The 18,916-nt window shown below is 41.0% G+C and overlaps 1 protein-coding gene across 1 annotated transcript; it reads left to right on the top strand.

The window, feature by feature from the left end:
- Positions 1-1,413: 1,413 nt before the first annotated feature.
- Positions 1,414-11,644, top strand: GDAP1 (ganglioside induced differentiation associated protein 1; the record flags this gene model as incomplete). Its single annotated transcript, XM_084202265.1, has 6 exons — positions 1,414-2,033; positions 2,536-2,728; positions 3,998-4,171; positions 6,513-6,607; positions 7,055-7,169; positions 11,262-11,644. The coding sequence occupies exons 1-6, from the start codon at positions 1,983-1,985 to the stop codon at positions 11,642-11,644; spliced, it is 1,011 nt and encodes a 336-aa protein (XP_084058391.1). The 5' UTR covers positions 1,414-1,982.
- Between the last annotated feature and the right edge of the window lie 7,272 nt (positions 11,645-18,916).

Raw genomic sequence — 18,916 nt, 5'->3', positions numbered from 1 at the left:
TCACAATTTGGCAACCTGTAAGCCTTCTTTTTTCCAGGGTGAACAATCCTAATCCTCCTAGCATTTCCTCATAGGAGAGGTGCTCCATCCCCCTAATCATCTAGAACTCTGGACCCATTCCAGCTGGTCAGTATCCTTCCTGTATTTCATAGTAATGTGGATGACTAGGTCAGGAAGAAGGTCCACGTGTGTATGATGGCAGCTGCTCGGTCTTTCTTTCTTTATTGTGTTATAAGATAGATACATTTCCTTGCCTTTCTAGACATTTAAACCAGGTAACAAAATATAACTCAAACACAGTAGTCCATGTGTGATATTAAATTAATTAGCTGTACTAAGAGAAGCAGGGTAGTGGTCTATATGGTAATTGACAAAATGACAACACAACATTTCAATTTAAAGGCAAAATGAAGGAAAAAAAAGCAAAGCAGACACCTGAAAGAGTGCCTAGTTTATATAAATTTAAAAAAAAACCAGTTCCCAGTTCTTTCCCTTGAGTTACTGTAAGATCTAGCTGTGAGGAACAGCTGTACAGCAGCCTAGGCTGGGATCTGTGAGAATATCTGAGAATATCCATGTATTGGTGAGTCACAGGTTAAAGCACTTGTGCATGAGAGGATATTCCATCACTCTTACCTTAGACATGTATCTTAAAGAGAAGTTAATCCAGCCATAATGCCAACCACTGCATTCTTGTTGTCAGTTCTGAGCACATACTCCAACTTTTTGAAGAATAACAATGAAATTAAATTCCCCCAAATGTGGGATTTACCATCAGTAACACTGATTGGTATCAGCTGGGATTTGTGAGAAGCCTCTCACCATGCATGACCTTCTGAAGAGATTATTTTGGCTTGTGAGCAGGGAGTAGGGAGTGGTCTCTGAGGAAGGCATGGGCCTGCCCTTGTGCCCACTCCCATAATCAGTACGGGGCTGGAAGCTGGCTTTTTGTTTCTTTCCTTTTTATTTATAAGATTTGTCCATTACCTTGTCTCAGTGACTTAAATCCATTCCCTTGCTTAACATTAGTAAAAATTTCCCTTAATGTTCTTGTTATTGGGATACAGCTCTCAACATAATAGGTTCAGGTCTCTGAGATACTTATCACGAGGTTCATCTCTTATGTAGAAATGGCATGTGGGACTGAGTTATCAGTTAGTAGTCACCTTTACTGGGAACTGAGCAGTCAGAATGAAGAGAACAATACTCTGCACTCTGTAATCTCACTCTGCTTTTTACTTTGCTAAAATCTGCCTGCTGTAGCTGATAGTGTCCAATGTACTATCAGAAATTGCATTTCTAAAGTATCTCCAGTGTAAGATACAGAGGAGGCATTTCCTGATGATGTAAGCTATTGTTCGTTATCAAATGCTTTTCAGAAAGGACCTTGCTTCACACAGGGAAAAGGAAAAAAGCCCTGCAAAACTGTTAGATTTTCTAATTTTGTCTAGAAAAAAATAATTAAGAAACTTTCTCTCTTGAGATTGAAAGAACATATCTGGAGGCAAAAGAAGTTATTCAAAAGCTTTGTTCCTTCTTGCTATGACTCATTTTGCAATAAATTAATTTTGCCCACAGGGTCCAATTCAGGATGACTTTCGGTAATTTTTTTAATTTTTTTTTTCCGCAGGTTCTCATGTTGCTGATGTTGAAATGCTGAAATTCATACCAGTTAAAAAAAAAAAAAAAAAGGAAATAAATATAAAAGGCTAAATCCTGCCATGTGACCTTCCCTAGTTGCGCATCCATCTTCCTGCGCTTCCTTAGGGCATGCTGCAGACGGCTTTGCAGGCGGTTTCCCCTTCGGAAGGGCTATCCTCCGAGCAGTGAGGGCTGTCCCCCGCGTCCCCCGGGCATCCCCTTCGGGTCATTTCCCAGAACGGATCGGCGCGGGGCGGGCACGGCCGCCGCTCCCCGCTGCCTCCTGCCCCGCCCGGCGCCGTGGGCCGAGCCGGGCCCAGCCGGGCCGAGCCGAGCCGGGCATGGCGCCGCTGGTGCTGTACCACTGGACGCAGTCCTTCTCCTCGCAGAAGGTGAGGGCTGGGCGGGGGAGTGGGGCCCTGGATCGCCGCCTTCCGCCATGCCCACAAACCCTGCGCGCCCGCGGCGGCACCGGGGCCAGAGGGGTGGAGGATGGAGGGATGGGGGATGGTGGGATGGAGGATGGAGGATGAAGGGGGGCGGCCGTGGGTGCGCCGAGGCGGGGCCGGGAGAGCGGCCGGGCGGGGATGGTGCCCGGGCGAGGATGCTGTCCGGGCGGGGATGCTGTCCGGGCAGGGATGGTGCCCTGGTGGGGATGCTGCCCGGTCGGGGATGCTGCCCGGGCGAGGATGCTGGCCGGGCGGGGATGCTGCCCGGGCGGGGATGTTGCCCGAGCGGGGATGCTGCCCGAGCGGGGATGCTGCCCGGGCGGGGATGCTGTCCGGGCGGGGATGCTGTCCGGGCGGGGATGCTGCCCGGGCGGGGATGCTGCCCGGGCGAAGATGCTGGCCGGGCGGGGATGGTGCCCGGGTGACCCCGGCCGTGCCGTTCCAGGTGCGGTTGGCAATAGCCGAGAAGGCGCTGAAGTGCGAGGAGCGCGATGTGAACCTGCCCCTGAGCGAGCATAACGAGCCGTGGTTCATGCGCTTGAGCTCCTCTGGAGAAGTACCCGTCCTGATCCATGGGGAAAACGTCATTTGTGAGGCAACGCAGATTATTGATTACCTTGAAGCGACGTTTGTAGATGGTAATCCCACAGGCATTTCAGAGTGTGATTCTTCCCCTCGCCCCGTAGGCTGCAGCAATGCTGGGGGCAGCTCTCCTGTGTCACTGCAGGACTCTTCGTTCAGGGCAGAATATGTTTTTAGTCTCACAAGTAAACAGGCTCTCTTAATAGCTAGCAGTTTGGGTTGAAAACATATTCCTCTAAAATGAGTTGGAGGCTTTCCAGCACCTTCATGAATGAACCTTTTTAAGTAAAACCTACCACTGCCTTAGCCCTTCAGGAAGGATGGAGAGGTCAGGAATGGCAGCAGCACCATGCTGCACTAACCCTGGTGTGACACTGCCATGAAAAGTAACATACTGAACAGAGCTGCATGACTGCCTTTGTCAAGCAGGTCCAGATTCTCTGTGAGATAAGAGGAAACATGCTTAGTTTCAGAATAATCTTCTGTAGAACAATGGAAGTAGAATGAGCAAAGTTTTTTTGGAGCCTAAATGGAATGAAGAGGTAAAAGAGCAAGAAGAGAAGCCTTAGAAGTGATCATGTGCAGGGTTTTGAAATTCTTTGCGCCTGTACTGTTAAAACACCCCAAAAAACCAAACACCAACAATAAAACCTGCCTCAATGTTTGAAGGAAATGCAGAGCTGTATTTTGTATAGGTGTGAGGATGGCAGCATTTTGTATTTCAGGGATTTAGCACTGCAATTTCTGAGGCATGAAGAAAATTTCATTGTTGAGTGAACATAATTTGTGCTGTCTTTTAATGAAAAAAAGAGTTGGGGCCCAGGTAGATCAAGGATAGGGTAAAACTCATTGATGTGCAGGAATACTTCCAGCCACACTTTGTGCAGGATTTCTCTGCTTTTTTACACTATTTTTACACCATTGCAGGAGCAGTAACATTTCAGCCATAACAATTTCCTGGAATCTCAGCAGTCCCCAGCTGTGAGAGCATTATAGGGTTGAATGTTATGGTCACCCATTCCTAGATGTATGTTACAGAGCTGAGAGCTGAGAGTGGTTTTCTGATTTGAAAGCCTCTTAAATACATGTTTGTGTGGGTTGGTGCATTTGCATCCATTTATAATTGGAATTATAAAACATTTTAAAATGAGCTACAAATATACATTTCTCTGAGCTGCAATCACACCATTGAGTTATGATGGGGAGCAAGTGAAGCTTTCTTACCTGTGGCTGTGTCACCTGTCCCAGCTGGACATGACTGAATGAACTTTGGTCAATTAGATGATTCTTCTTTTCTTAACTTTTTTTTTAAATTTGTTTTGCAGAGGAAGTACCAAGATTAATGCCAGAAGAGGGGAGCATGTATTATCCAAGGGTGCAACACTACAGGGAACTTTTAGACTCCTTGCCTATGGATGCCTACACACATGGCTGCATCCTGCACCCCGAGTTAACAGTGGACTCCATGATTCCAGCCTATGCTACCAGCAGAATCCGTAGTATGTACTGGTGTAGCTCTGAATGTCTCTGGCTTAGTAGATTGCTGCATTACATTCACCTCCTTTCTTAAGTCCACCTTAAACACAAAATACTGAGCACAGTTTACGAATTTTAGTTGCAGTCCTTGATAATTTCTGCATATCATTTTTATTGATTGTGTATTCTGTTGGGATTTGGAAATGGGAAAGAGGAAATGTTATTTTTGAGGTGTCTGTGGAGATAATTTTTTATGTACCATGGCTAGCTTTTAATTGATACCTTTGTGTTTCCTTCAATGTATTACAAAAGAACGAGGTAGTTCCAGGACAAGTATCAGCTCCTGACAGCCCAGCTGGATGATGATTCCCTGTTTACTCTTACATTCTGAGATCTCTGATTGTTTTCTCAATGTCAGTGGTTTATATAGTGTTGATTTTTTTTTAATGATGGTTTAGAATGCTCTGTAGAACAAAGTCAAATACTGCAGAGTCTTTGAAATGTAATACATCTATACTATTAGTGAGTCCATGATAACATAAACAGTGATATTGTGTTAGCTTGAGAAATCATATTTCCAACAAAATGCCTTATCCCCCTGTTAAAATTTCTGGTAACACACTATTATATTGTCAGAAGTGAAGGCAGGAAGTTAATTTTCCATATTGTTGCATGGTTGATGTTACTGAAGTAACATAGAATCATAGAATCATAGAATCATAGAATGGCCTAGGTTGGAAGGGACCTTAAAGATCATCCAGTTTCAACATCTTCCACTAGATCAGGCTGTTCCAAGCCCATCCAGCCTGGCCTTGGACACTTCCAGGGATAGGGAGTCCACAGCTTCTCTGGGCAATCTGTTCCAGTGCCTCACCACCCTCACAGGAAAGAATTTCTTCTTCATATCTAATCTAAATCTACTTCCTTCAGTTTAAAGCCATTCCCCCTCATGCAAGAACATGAATTATTCTCTTAATCAGTGCATTGTCTGGTTTGGTGGTTTTGATTTGTTTTTTTTTCCCCAAACGTGGATGCTAACTGTTTGTTGAACCATTGTGCATTACTCATAGGCATTATGGGTAGTTTTTCTGTTTTCACATGGTAATAATCCGTGCTTTTTTTACAGTTCACTTTACAACATTGTCCTCTGCTTTTCTTGCTGTATGTATTCTTCTGCTCAAGCTTCTAGTTGGTATAAACTGTTCTCGGTTTGCACATGTTCATACTGGCAGAGCTAACATTATTGCTTATCTAAATTGAGATGTTTTCTCATCTTTTCATGCTTAAAGCATAGCCTACATTTTTTGATTTGGAGCATTTTTTTGAAAAGCCTGTGTATGTTTCTTAACAATTCCTTTGCATGTTGAAACTTCTCCTGCTTGGAGATGGTTTCATTTTCAGCTTGAAAAACCTTTATTTTCAGACTGCTAGATATCATAAGGCATGAGCCATTTGTGTATTATGTTTACGCCTACCAAATCCAAGTAAGTAATTAATTGCATATGTAAAATTTTAATTGTATGAGTATATCCTTCAATTTCTTCATATACTGTATTGAAGGATGGCTTTCACAGTCATGTTGAAATGAATATATAAAAAGTGAGTTTGTTATCCTCTAGAAAGGATTTTTATCAGTTTCATTTATCAAACTTAATTGTAACTAAATTTTATTATCAAGTACAAGTGAGAGGTGATTCATGTTCTATAATTATTCTTTTGTTCTTGGTTTGTGATTAGAAATACTCATGTTTAGAAGATTTATAAATCACTGTCTTTTGGTATTTTAGGTTTATGAATATGGCATTTTCAAGCAAAGCCCCATTTCAAGGAAAAGGCTATACACGCATAGTAGAAATCAGTAAAATTAACTTTTCACATCATTCCTTCTTTAAATCATGTAATAGTATTCTTTTAGGACATGCACACAGTTCTTAAAGAATATTTCCAAAAGCATCACAGACTCTGGCATCAGATTTTAGCTAAATGAAAACACCTTGGCTCCATATTTAGTGGCATTTAGGCTTTTGCTGTGAAATTATGCCTATGGCCTACAGTGGCAAGAAATCTCAGTGTGGGCCTACCAGCGCTGTCACATTGCAAACTGATGAGCTGAAGGTGTGGTGGGTCAATTTAAAAAGCATTCAAGTTTTCCAAAATGTGATGTATTTAAATCCTAACCTAGTGCAGATGCTGTATTGAAGCAGCACTTCCAATTTCCTTGGTATGATATCTGTACACAGGCTGTCGATCAGTTCCTGTGGATTGCATTATGAGTATGTTTGGATATCTAATATTTGTCATTCCTTTTTTTTGTCTGCCTTTGTGGTTTTTTTCTTTCCTTTTTTAAAAATCTTTTTAAATTAGGCCAAATAAGTAACACAGAATCAGAACTGAAGAAACTTGCAGAAGAAAATCCAGACCTTCAAGATGCCTATATAGCAAAACAGAAACGCCTTAAGGTAAGAAACCCCTGTCTATGGGCCCCTTTGTTATGAGCTCAGTGTTAGATTTTTTGGTCACAATATAAACATTTGTTTCACTTGTCATTACCAGTAATGTCATGCAGTGGTTTAACCCTTCAAGGCATGAAACTGTCTGTCCTCAGATCAGCTACACACTTCAAGTGTGTGCTGAAGTACTGGACTGGTCCCACTGACTTCAAAGGTAAGTACCCATCAGTGCTGGTGTTGGGCTGTTGAGCACCCTGCAGGGGTAGGCAAACCTTAATATGTGGCATCTCTAAAGTTTTCTGCTGTTTTCTGAATTGTCATCAATATCCATGTAGTATCCATCGGACCATGTGGAGAAAATAATCACAGTTTATGAACTAACACTGTAGTTATAAGCTTCTCTGATAAAAGTATAAACTGTACGTTGATTAAAATCTAACCTGTATGTCTATTTAGTCTAAACTGCTGGATCATGATAATATAAAATACCTAAAGAAAATACTGGATGAACTGGAAAAAGTTTTGGATCAGGTTGAGACTGAATTGCAGCGGCGAAATGAGGAAACACCAGGTAAGGAATTTGTCTTGGTAAATCCTGTTAATATTTCTGTTGGAGGATACTGAGTAAACTTGTTGACAGTGCCATTATAAAACAATTTTTAATGTGTTGGATTTGATACTTTTAGTATATATTGATCTGTACATCACAGAAGGTATCAATACTGTTTTAAATACCAGCTTACTTTACTGTTTCAGTCAGTGAGTTCTCACTGTCTCATGAGAGTGCTTGATCACATTTTCAGGAAAATGAGTATAATTAGCTGCACAATTTTTTAGTATTTTTATCAACAAAATCAGAAAAAAATTAACTACAGAATGTTGATGTTATAGGAGTAGGCTTCAGTTCACTATAATGATCGCAGCCTTAATATTTAACACAGGTTTATTATAATCTTGTGCAGATACTCTGCTGATATTTGTGGTATGTGCAGAATAAGCAATCTGAATAATTGCTCTAATCATTAGGCAACCCTCTTCTCTCATCCTCTTGGAAATCAGTCCTGTTTACCTGCTTCCACCCAAATGAAAGTAAAATTTTTCACACAATCACAGAATCGTCAATGTTGAAAGAGACTTTCAAGATGACCTAGTCTGACTGTCAACCCAGCACCGTCATAACCACACCTAAACCATGCCCTGCTGTCTGCTGCCCTGGGCAACATATTCCAATGCCTGACCACTCTTTCAGTGCAAAACATTTCTAATATCTAATCTGAACTTCGTCTGGCTCAATTTAGAGCCATTTCCTCTCATCCTGTTAGAAAGGACTGGCCCAAATACTGAGCCTGGGGAACCCCACTGGAGACCAGCCAGCAAGTGCATGTAGCTCCATTCACCACCACTCCCTGGGCCTGGACATCCAGCCAGCTTTTCAGTCAATGAAGAATGTACCCACCCAAGCCAGTTTGCCCAGGAGAATGCTCTGGGAGACAGGTCAAAATCTTTGCAGTTATCTAGGTAATATGCACAGCCTTTCCCTCATCCAGTAAGCCTGTCACTGGTCATTGAATGAGGTCAGGTTGGCCAAACAAGACCTGCCTTTGTAAACTCTTGCAGGCTGGGCCTGTTCCCCTGGTTGTCCTGCACATGCCATGTAGTGACACTCAGGACAATCTGCTCCATGATATTTCCCAGTACCAAGGTCAGGATGACAGGTCTGTAGTTTCCTGGGTCCTCCTTCTGACCCTTCTTGCAGATGGGTATTACATTTGCTAATTTCCAGGCAACAGAGACTTCTGTGGTTAACCAGGACTGCTGGTAAATGATTGAAATAACTGGCAAGTTTTTGGCAGCTCCCCTCTTACTCTTGGGCACATCCCATCTTGACCCATAGACTTCTGAGTGTCTAACTGGCATGGCAGGTCACTAACCATTTTCTCCTGGGTTGTAGGGCCTTCACTCAGCTCCCCATAATCAATTTCCAGCTCTGGGAGCTGGATAGCCTGAGGAGCATGGATTTTGATGTTAAAGACTGTGGCAAAGAAGGCATTAAGTACTTCAGCCTTTTCCTCATCCCCACTGTCTTTTCCCTTTCATCCAGCAAAGGGTTGAAACTCCTTAACCCTCCTTTTGCTGCCCATGCATTTACTGAAACTGTTTTTGTTGTCGTTAACTGCAGTGCCAAATTAAGTTAGTTTGGCTTTCTTTCTGATTTTCTCCTGCATAACCTCATGACAGTTACCCCCCTCCTTCCAGAGGTGCGACGCTGTCCTTTTTACCCTGAGTTCCAGCCTGAGTTCCCTGTTTACCCAGGCTGGTCTTTGTCCCTGACAGCATATGGGAACAATCTCTTGCTGTACCTCTAAGAGTTCTTCCTTAAGTCTTGCCTGTCCTTCCTGTACTACTTTGCCTTTCAGGACTGACTCCCAAGGAACTCTGTCAATCAAACTCCTAAGCAGTCCAAAGTCTGCCTGGCAGAGATCCAAGGTGGCAGTTCTGCTGGTGCCTTTCCTTGCTTCACCCAGAACTGAAAACCATCATTTCATGGTTGCTGTGCCCAAGATGGCCACTGACCACCACATCACCCATGAGTTCTTCTCCAGTTGAGAGTAAGTTTTCTTCCACACACTCCAGGAATCTCCTAGACTGCCTCCTCTCCACTGCGTTGCATTTTCAGCAGGCATCTGGCAGGCTGAAGTCCCCCACAAGTTCAAGGGCTGGAAACTGAGAGACTTCTGCCAGCCCAGCCTCCTGTAGAGTGCATCATCTGCCTCTTTGTGGTGGCTAGCAAGTCTGTAACACACTCCTGCAAGGACATCTGCAATGCTGACCTTCCTCCTGATCTATACCCACAGGCACTTAACCATGTCAGCATCCTAAATTCTGTTTAAATGGGATTAGCCTTCTGCTTTTTCACAGTGTGGTTCAACTCCCAGTGGTGCTAATAGGAGTCCCTCCCCTGCCTTCACTGGAAACTGCATGAAGCATCAGTCAATATCAACTGCATCTGCTCAAATCAATAACTTTTTGCATTTAGCTCTATAAATAGCTGTTGTAATAATTACTGGTTACTATCACAACTGTAGGTTTGAACCGGCAGTTGAAAATCTAGATTAAATTTTCTACTGACTCAACAGTGAAAGAGTCACAGAAAATGTTTTAACTCATAAAGGAGGGAAGGATTTTGTTCAGCAAACTATGTCTGCCACCATTTCCAGCAACCCCTTTCCTTTCTCTGCTAAGTAGCCTTTCCAAGGAGTCAAATGATGAGTCAACTGAGTCAATTGATGAGCTTATGAAAGCTTCTGGGTTTGCAGGATTTTGTGAAATGTGGGACTATTGCCTCTTGGAATTCTGTCTGAGGTATTCCTGCGTTGGAAGTTTGTTATCTGTACTTCTCCAGGTCCTGGTCAAACTCAGAGCTCCTGCTTCTCTTGCAAATCCTTGAATCCCTCAACTGCTACTGCTGCCACTGCAGGCATCTTTCTTTCACACAGGATTAATTCATTGGTCTTTTCCATCATCTTATTTAATGCACTGGATGAATTCCCAGGTATCCTTTCAGCAGCCTAGGATACACTTCTTTTCTACAGAGGCCTTTCTTCCAGACCTGAGTAACCAGTCAAAATTGGTACCAGTTTTGTGCCAAGCTGTTGCTTTTCTCTAGTGGAAAATGTGTTGGAAAGGAGATTGCAAAATTTTTCTGTTTCCAGAGAGGTGCTGCTGGGTGTTCGTGCCAGCATTTTTCCATGCCTGCTGTGTGGGATGAGCTGCAAAATTTGCAAATGAGGCAGGAGCAGCATAGTCCTCGAGATCTAGGCTAGAGCAGAGTACTTATGCTGGCAGCTATGATAGCTGTGCTGGCTATCAGGTTTCATATCCTGGGCTTGAAAAGCTCTTGGTACAGTCAGTGCATGTCAGCCCTTTCAGGTGCTGGTGGCTCAGATCACTGACAGTGACGTGTGACGCTGCCTGGCAGTGCCTGCTCCGAGCCATCCCAGGAAGATTCACCTCTTTCCTTTGACTGGAGAGGGTACCTGGGGTCTCCATCTGTGCTCCTGACTAGTGGTGAGCAGTGTGAATATTTGGCATTTCCCAAACATCTCAGTGTAAAACCCCCATGATTTGGGGTCAGAGAGACACAAAAGAGGAACAGGTAGACAAATTCTGTCATCTCAATGGGCTGAGATGTTTGGTGCAAGTCAGTCATCTGATCCACTTCTTTTTGACTTGAAAGCCTCCAACAAGCTAGCTGGAGTTAGTTCTTGAGTGAATGCCATTGAGCTAAGTGACACAGGCAAGCTGATAAATTCTTCAGACAAGTGGTAGCTTTTCAGTAAAAGCTAGACTGCCTTCCTGCTTTCCAATCCTGTTTAATTTAATCCAGATTTGAGAAATCTAGTTGAGGAAAATAAGTGTTTACTGCGGGTTTTAATTTATAAACCTGGAATGTGGATCTTTTTTTCCTTAACAAATGTAGGTCAGGCTGCTGAGCCTAAGACTTTACAAGATTGTGCAGCGTGGACAGGGATTAGTAAAATGTTTATTGATTAAAGTCATGTTTTAGCTGAAGTGTTGTTGCTCTTTATTAGACGGTACTTTGAAGTAGCATTGTGCTTATATTCCATTAGTTCGTAATGCTTTATGTTTTCTCTCTGCTTAGAAGATGGAAATCAGCCTTGGCTCTGTGGTGATTTCTTCAGTCTGGCAGATGTGTCACTTGCTGTCACATTACATCGCCTGAAGTTTTTGGGATTAGCAAGAAGAAACTGGGGAAATGGAAAGCGGCCCAACTTGGAAGCTTATTATGAGCGTGTGGTGAAGAGAAAAGCATTTTGCAAAGTTTTGGGACACGTCAACAATATATTAATCTCGGCTGTGCTGCCAACAGCATTCCGTGTGGCCAAGAAAAGGGCTCCCAGGGTTCTTGGCACCACCCTGCTGGTCAGCATGCTGGCAGGGGTGGGTTATCTTGCTTTCCTCTGTCTTCGGAAGAGATTTCCCAACATGGTGCTATCAATTAGAACCAGGCAAAATTATTTTTAGACCTTCTCTGTCCCTGGTAGTGAGTGGAGGGCATCTCTGCCCCCAGGAAAATATCTTCAATGAAATATAAACGTAAAAGAACGATTATGTCTGTGAATTAGAACATTGCCACAGAGTAATCATCTCCTGCTGCTGTTTAATTGGGTTGGCAATGCTGAGATGTTTTTCAAAAATATTTGTTGGGGGGATGACAAAGGAAAGAAGAGACGTATTTTTCAGCCAAGGGCCTATAACTGTGACAGTGCGTCTTTAAAGTGGTTATTGTCTCCTTTACCCAGTAGCTGACCTAATTAAAATGCTTTTATTTAATAGATATGCAGCAATGTGACAGCTTTTCACTGTAGATGAAATGCATTATTGTGCAGAAACCAGCATTGTTAAAATACTGAAAATAGCTCTTACTTTAAATGCTCAGAGTAAGATTTAATTGTGCCTCCTGAAACAGGAGCAAGTTTCTCTGTACTGATTATTGTCTCTTGATTTGCAGTTGGACCTTTAGGAAGGTGTTAAAAAAAAGTAATCTTGTAAAGCCACTTTTGTCAGTGTATGTTCATGCAGCAGTTCAGGAAAAGACCTGAAACAGGTAAGAACAGCATTACCACACAAGTGAAATTCTCCAGAGGCATCACTGGACAACAGGTACTACAATTTTGCTGAAATACAAATGGAATACCTGACACTTGTCTTTTGAAAGCCTTTCAAGCTCAGCCTCAAACTCTGGCAGAATCAAATCAAACTATCTTGGTGCACATTTGCTGCTTTCTTTGGGGTGGCTTGATACAGTTCCCTTCATGTGAGTGTCCTGTGTACCATGTTTCACTCTGAGCACTGGCTATTTTTTGCTGCACACTTCTTGGCAACATTAGCAATTGCACATCTGTATAAAACGCTTGCCCACAACGTGCCACAACCAACTAGAAAACATACACAGAGCAATGCCTTTTTGTATAAGTAATTAAAATTAGTTCACTATCTATCAGTCTGGTTAGGTAGCCTAGATTGAAGGTAAAGCTGTAATTTAGCAATCTGTTTACTTATGGATGGGGTCATGTTGATGCCAAGTAAAAAATACAGAAAGTTTGGAGATGATTTGTACTGCTGATTTTTTGCAAAACTGTCCTCTTGTAGCATAGAGGAAATGTGTAGAAAACCAATTTGATTCCTTCCTATTACTCAATAAATACATGCCGTGAGTTTTATTAGTTTTGAATTGAGCCCCTATGTCAACAAGAAATGTACATTTATCTGAAGATAGACTTTGAATCATTTTGCATCAAAAAAAGCATTTGGGAAGGGCTGAAAATTCTTACGACAGTTTAGTAAGACTTTTGTATGCTTGATGAATGCTTGAAAGCCTCAGAGTTTTGTTTACAAGTTGTACATAAATGCAACAACCAAAGCATAACTTTAAGTGTTTGCCTATCAACAATCAGTGCTAATAGGCCTAAGTACATTTTGGGTCCAGTGCTGGTGGGTGTGGTCTCTCTGCACAATTGTATTTAGGTGTCAAGAAGATCATCTCAAGTTTGCTGGAGAGAACTGAGGCAGTTTTTGTCTGGGCAGTCTCACCATCTAACAAATATCAATGTGGATAAAATTATTGGATACTCCTGCTTATTATTTAATATTGTGCTAGTTGTCTAGCAAAAGTAGACCTAAATCTCATTACTCCTTTTCAGTAATAAGAAACATCTTACCTAGGAAACAATGCGCTTTTTTATTTGTAAAAAAGGCAGTTTTATATAATTCTATTTCATGATCCAGTGATTCTCAAGAACTTGTTGAATTAAATGTGCTCTATTTGGAAAAGCTTTATTATCTCTAGAGTGGGTTTAATCCAACAATGCTATTAATGTACTGGCAGCTTTAACTGAGTTTGTTGCTTGTGTATTGCAGTTCATCTGCATTTACTTGTAGCTATCAAATTCCACTAAGTTAATAAACCCAGAGTAAGACCTGTAACTTAATGCTTCCCTGGCATGTATTTCTGTCAGACCACCTGTAAAATGTAATTTGATCAAGTCACAGTAAAATTAAATATATCTGACTTAGTCTTGTTTGGATTGAAGTGACCACCAGATGTCAGTGGTCCTCCAGGACTCCGCTCTGGCGTGCCTCTGAGACAGGAAAACTCTACTTTTCACAGAGAAAAAGTTTGTGATCTCAGCATAAGAGGGTTGTGAGCACCCTCATTGTACTAGCAGTCTCTCCAGAGCTCTGGAAGCAACTGCGTGGTTCTACCACAGATTTGTTCTCTAACACCTGCCACTTATGCTTCTGTAGTTTCTATACTGGGTAAATGAGAGGCCAAAGTTGAAATAATATTTCACATGAAAATGAATGTTACTGAACAGCAAGTAAACTTGCCATCTGCAAGAATGAGCTTGGATAAAACTTTTACTGTGGAAAAGTTTGGATCCCTGGTTCGATTCATGTCTGTGAGTTCAACTGTTTCGTATCCTACTTATTTTCACTGCCCTGAAGTACTCTGTGCATTGATTTCTGTACAGGTGGCAGCAAAAGGCTTATCCATGATTAAATTCCTCAAAATAGGATGAGATTTAGAAGCACACATGCTGCATTTGGCTCTTTGTGCAGGATAGCTTTTGTGCTTGCAAAATTTCTTTTCAACCTGGTTTGTTTTCTTTCTGGTAGCTCTGTATTCTATTTTGATTGGGCACTGAAGCAATTTTCTAGTTTTCATTTACTATTTGCTCCCATATCATGCATCAGATATATTTAATATCTTTATGTGGGACCTGCACAATATACATTGATTCTAAGACTACATTCTAGTCTGGTTTATATCTTCTGTGTCAGTAAAACAAAGCACATTTGAGAATTACACAGTATTGCTGTAAGGACTCTGATGCTATTCAAGGAGAGAAGCCCTTGAACACTTTTTAAACCAGCTTAAAGATTGACTTGCATATATATGGAAACAGCAGTAACAGTGACATTTTTTTTGGTTGTCTGTCTGAGCTGTATATACATGATTTCCAACAGAAGTTATTTGATAAAGTAAAAAAAAAAAGTAAATCTATGAGGAGGGCAAGCAGGTTTTTTACTTTCTATTAATTCATTAAAAAAAATCCAACCCCACCTGATTTCTGAGTGTATTCCTGATTCATTGTTGAGCTGCAGCAGCTGGGGCTCCTTTCTGTAAGGTGCATGGCAAGCACATAAGCTGTGTTCACACTGACATTGTCCTTGGGGAGACTAAATGTGTATTAGTCTGGCCATGAACTAAGGCCTCCCTTTTTTTTCTTGCACTGTAGAGTCTGTATTGTGTCTCCTTCCTTGTTAAGCAGAGGAATAAATAACAGTGCATTGCCTCTCAGTATCTTGAAAGCCAGGGAAGCTGCTAGGATAAGTGTACAGCTGGTAGGGTTTGAGTTTCAGGAGATTATGACACCTGTAGTCTGTGCACCAACTTTGAAGTGGCCTTATGCTTTAGCATTAATCAGAAGTGTGCACAGAGGTCTTGCAGTGGAAAGCTTGCGTCTAAACAGACGAGAGGCAAGAGTGAATACAAAGGGAAGTACAGTAAGTATAAATTCCTTGTCCAGATTCACAAAGCCATACATCCACTTTTACATGCCACATTTTTAAAGGCATTTTTTACTTAAGTCTGCATTTTATAGGAGCAAGATGCTGCTGAGATTTAGAGAGCAGACTGGCATGCCCTAATGCGTGAGGATTAGAGAGAGCAGCAGATGGAAAGTAGGTGAAAAGTAGTGGGTCTAGCTAGCTGGAGAGCACTGTGCTCTGCAGTGTGGTGTATGACAGATTATTGTTTGCCGAGGCCTCCTTATTATCTCTCTGTTTAGCCAGTGTTAGACAGAGGTGTAAGGTTGTGCTTAAGCAATTTATACGATGTACTGAGGAAGTCAAAAGCATGTAGAAAAATCCCAAAGAAAATATGCTGGGTTTTGTTGCCTCTTTTCTTTATAAAGAAAGTTTTAGTTTTGGTGCAGTACCAAGTCATAAAGTCAGGCACTCAAAACTCAGGAAATTCCAGAAGCCAGAGTTCTTACAATACTGTTAACTCACTCATACAATACTTCAATAGCCTTTTTATTTTTGTTTTCCTTTCTTAGTTACAATCATGGTGCTTAATTTAATGTGAAGTTAAAAATGTTGCACCATAAAATAGGCTGTGGATAAGCTTAGTGTTGTGGGAAGAATCTGTTGGAATTTGCAGAGCTGAAGATCTAACTCCTTCTGTACTTTACATCAGCATTAGTATTTACTACAGTTTTAAACACTCATAAATAATTATATAAAAGTGTATTGTGTAAACTAACACAACATAACATAAACCAGTATGAATCTGATATATGCTAATATATATTAATATTCTATATACATATACACTATAATATCTCTATTTATCCCTTTCATATTTCTTTTGCTAAAAATGGCTAATTGACTATTATGTCTTTTACTGTATTACTTGCCTTTATAAAATAAATTTGCATTTATCAAGGTAAAATTATGCAAATGTCATGTAATTGTAGAATCATACAAAATTTTGGGTTGGAAGGGACTTTAAAGAGCATCTAGTTCCAATTCCCCTCCCATGAGGAGATGTGTTCCCTTTTCCTTATTTACTCTGAATACATTGGTCACATCATGACTGTAGGGACTTGAGAATATACACAAATATATTTGGTGCTTCATGTTAGCTGATCATCCAGATCAGAATCTGAACACTGTTGCATTTGGACTGAATAGAAAGCTTTAGCTGCTGAGAAACAATTGCCATCCTAAAACTTGCTTATTTAAGGATTGTTTCAGAAAGGTTGCCTAACTTCAAGTATTTAAGCAGATGTTGCCTGTGTTTCTGTAAGCAGCAGAAAATAGAGCGTTCGTAGGGCCAGACCAGATGTGAGGGGACCACTGGTTCTGTCACCTGCTGGCTGAGGCATCCACCTTACAGAAAGTGGAGTCCTTCTCCCTCACTTTGTATTGAAACAGGTAAAACTCAGAGGTGGAGACAAAAACCCCTCCCTCATAGATACAGGCCCTGTGCAGAGTCAGGCTCCCTCTTTCTCAGCACAAATCACATCTGCCTTTACAGACATCAGAGGTCATTCCTTTGACAAAAGGTAGTTTGGGCATGTGGAGGCTGAGAATGTCCGTCACTCAGGAACTTGATGGAGAGCAGGGCCTGCCACACAGCTTCCTCTGCCAGTTATGTTTAAAACCCAGCAGCAGTTGGCAAATGTAAAGCTCTTGGAAAGGATGTCTTTAGGTACATAACACAGGTTTGGGGAAAGGAAGGAGTTCCAGACTCTGGAGCCTAAATGAAACCGAGGAAAAATTGTCCAGAGAAGTTCCATCACTGTAACTTGTGGTCCAAGCTCTGGGTGGCTTTTCTGCAGGTGGAGAGAGGCTTTTGGATTGCTGCTTCTGAGGACATATTGTTGTAGCTCACTTCAACTATTTAACTGAAATCAATGAAAGGAAGAAGAAATATCTGTCTCTGTTGAATGCATAGTGAAGCCAGCTTCCTGATACAGATATTTGAGTTGGATCCCTGTTCAGACAGGTACTGGGAAAGCATGTGTTTTGAACTATGTAACTCTCCTCAAACACCTTTACACAAGCCTAGACACCAAGCTAGAAAAATTCAGATTAGAGGTCTGGATTGCACCCCAGAGTCAGAGGCAGTAAAAATAGAAAGACCTATTGTTTAAATTTTTAGGTCTTCAAACAGAAATACTTCCAGAGACAAAGATCTCACAGGAAGTCTGTGTCAGATGCTCCTTGTCCAAATTTTGTGCCTTGAGAATTTGTGCACCCTTCAATTTCTCTGAATTAAAGACAGCTCTAAAACACAGAATCCACTAAAATTTACAGAGGAAACAAAATTGGCTGATGTTGCAGTAATGGAGGTATCAAGATTTCAGTTTCCAACAGAGAGCCAAATTCAGATCTGGAATGAGTCATTGCTACGAAAAATGTGGTGGTGCATCTACTTACATGAGATCTGAATTTGATTTTAAAGTCATTATGCCATGAATCACATTTTACAACTTTGCCTTGACAAGTTTTGTTTAATAAATCTATTTGTTACAGAGACAATGAAAGCTGTACAGTATCTTTCTGAAACAAAGGAAGTATGCATAACTTAAGATTTTAAAAGCTGTGTAAGCTTTTATAATGGGCAGTATATACTGAGTCAAAATTTTTGGAATATGGAGTTATTTTTGGAATAAAGAATTCTTTTAAAACAAGTCCAAGAATGTATGTTTAGGACTGATTCCAGAACAGCATCATAAATTTTTTATTCTTTGGATTTGAAAGAGAACCAAAAATCTATAGCTGACTTAATTTTTCTGTTGTTAACTGCCAATTGTAACTGTGATGCAAGGAAGCTCCAGCAAATAAAAAGATAAGATATTTCTCTTTTATGTATGTGTGTATATGTATATAGAAAAAACAACTGTGCTTATTTCATTTTCTTAGGCAAAGCATATTGGATGAGAGCTCTGCCTCTTGTGTGTTATAAGAAATTACCAGTGTCTTTTTCGTGCAAAGTAAGAGATGGAAGTTTTCCCAAAGTGGCTGGCAGAACAACAATATTGGCAACACTGGCTGAGACTGCAGTTCCACACCCATAGCAAGCCACAGAAGTGGAAGTCCAGCAGCAGCTGAAAGAGGCTCATTGCAGTCCAACAGCTTTCTGTGACAAGTGGGAGGAGAAGCAAACCAAGCTTCAAACCCAATGCAAGAAGTGGCTGTGCTTGAAGTCACAAGCTGGTTGGAGATAGATGCCAAATGTGCTCCTAGCATCCCTGTCTAACTTGGAATGGGAGAATACCTTGGTGTTTACACATGATCAATGACTGTACCAGTTGTTAGTCCAGGGGTACAGGGAGTTCTGGAATCAGTAAAAAGTTTTTCTTGAATTTGTTTAGAAAATGAAGATATATTTCTGAAGAAAATCATATTCATACCCTGCTCTCAACAAGAATTAATTCTGAAATGTGCTTTTTAGCCTCACACTTCACACTGACATGCTTCAACATCATGATGTTATGGGAGAGAAAAGGGAACAGGGAAGGTAGTAATGGACACTCAGAAAAGACCACTTGATATATATAAATTTATATATAGAAATCTACTATAGATGTCTATAGAAATTTATATATAGAAATCTACTATATAAAAATTTATATCGAAATTGATATCTAGAAATCTATAGAAATTTATATATATAAAAACATCTACTGATACCCTAGGATTTATGCTTCACTTGGTTTT

This window comes from Fringilla coelebs, assembly GCF_963513975.1.
Source record: "Fringilla coelebs genome assembly, chromosome: 1".
NCBI lineage: Eukaryota > Metazoa > Chordata > Aves > Passeriformes > Fringillidae > Fringilla > Fringilla coelebs.
The sequence above is the reverse complement of the archived record's forward strand: the minus strand, read 5'-3'. Positions and strand labels throughout refer to the sequence as shown.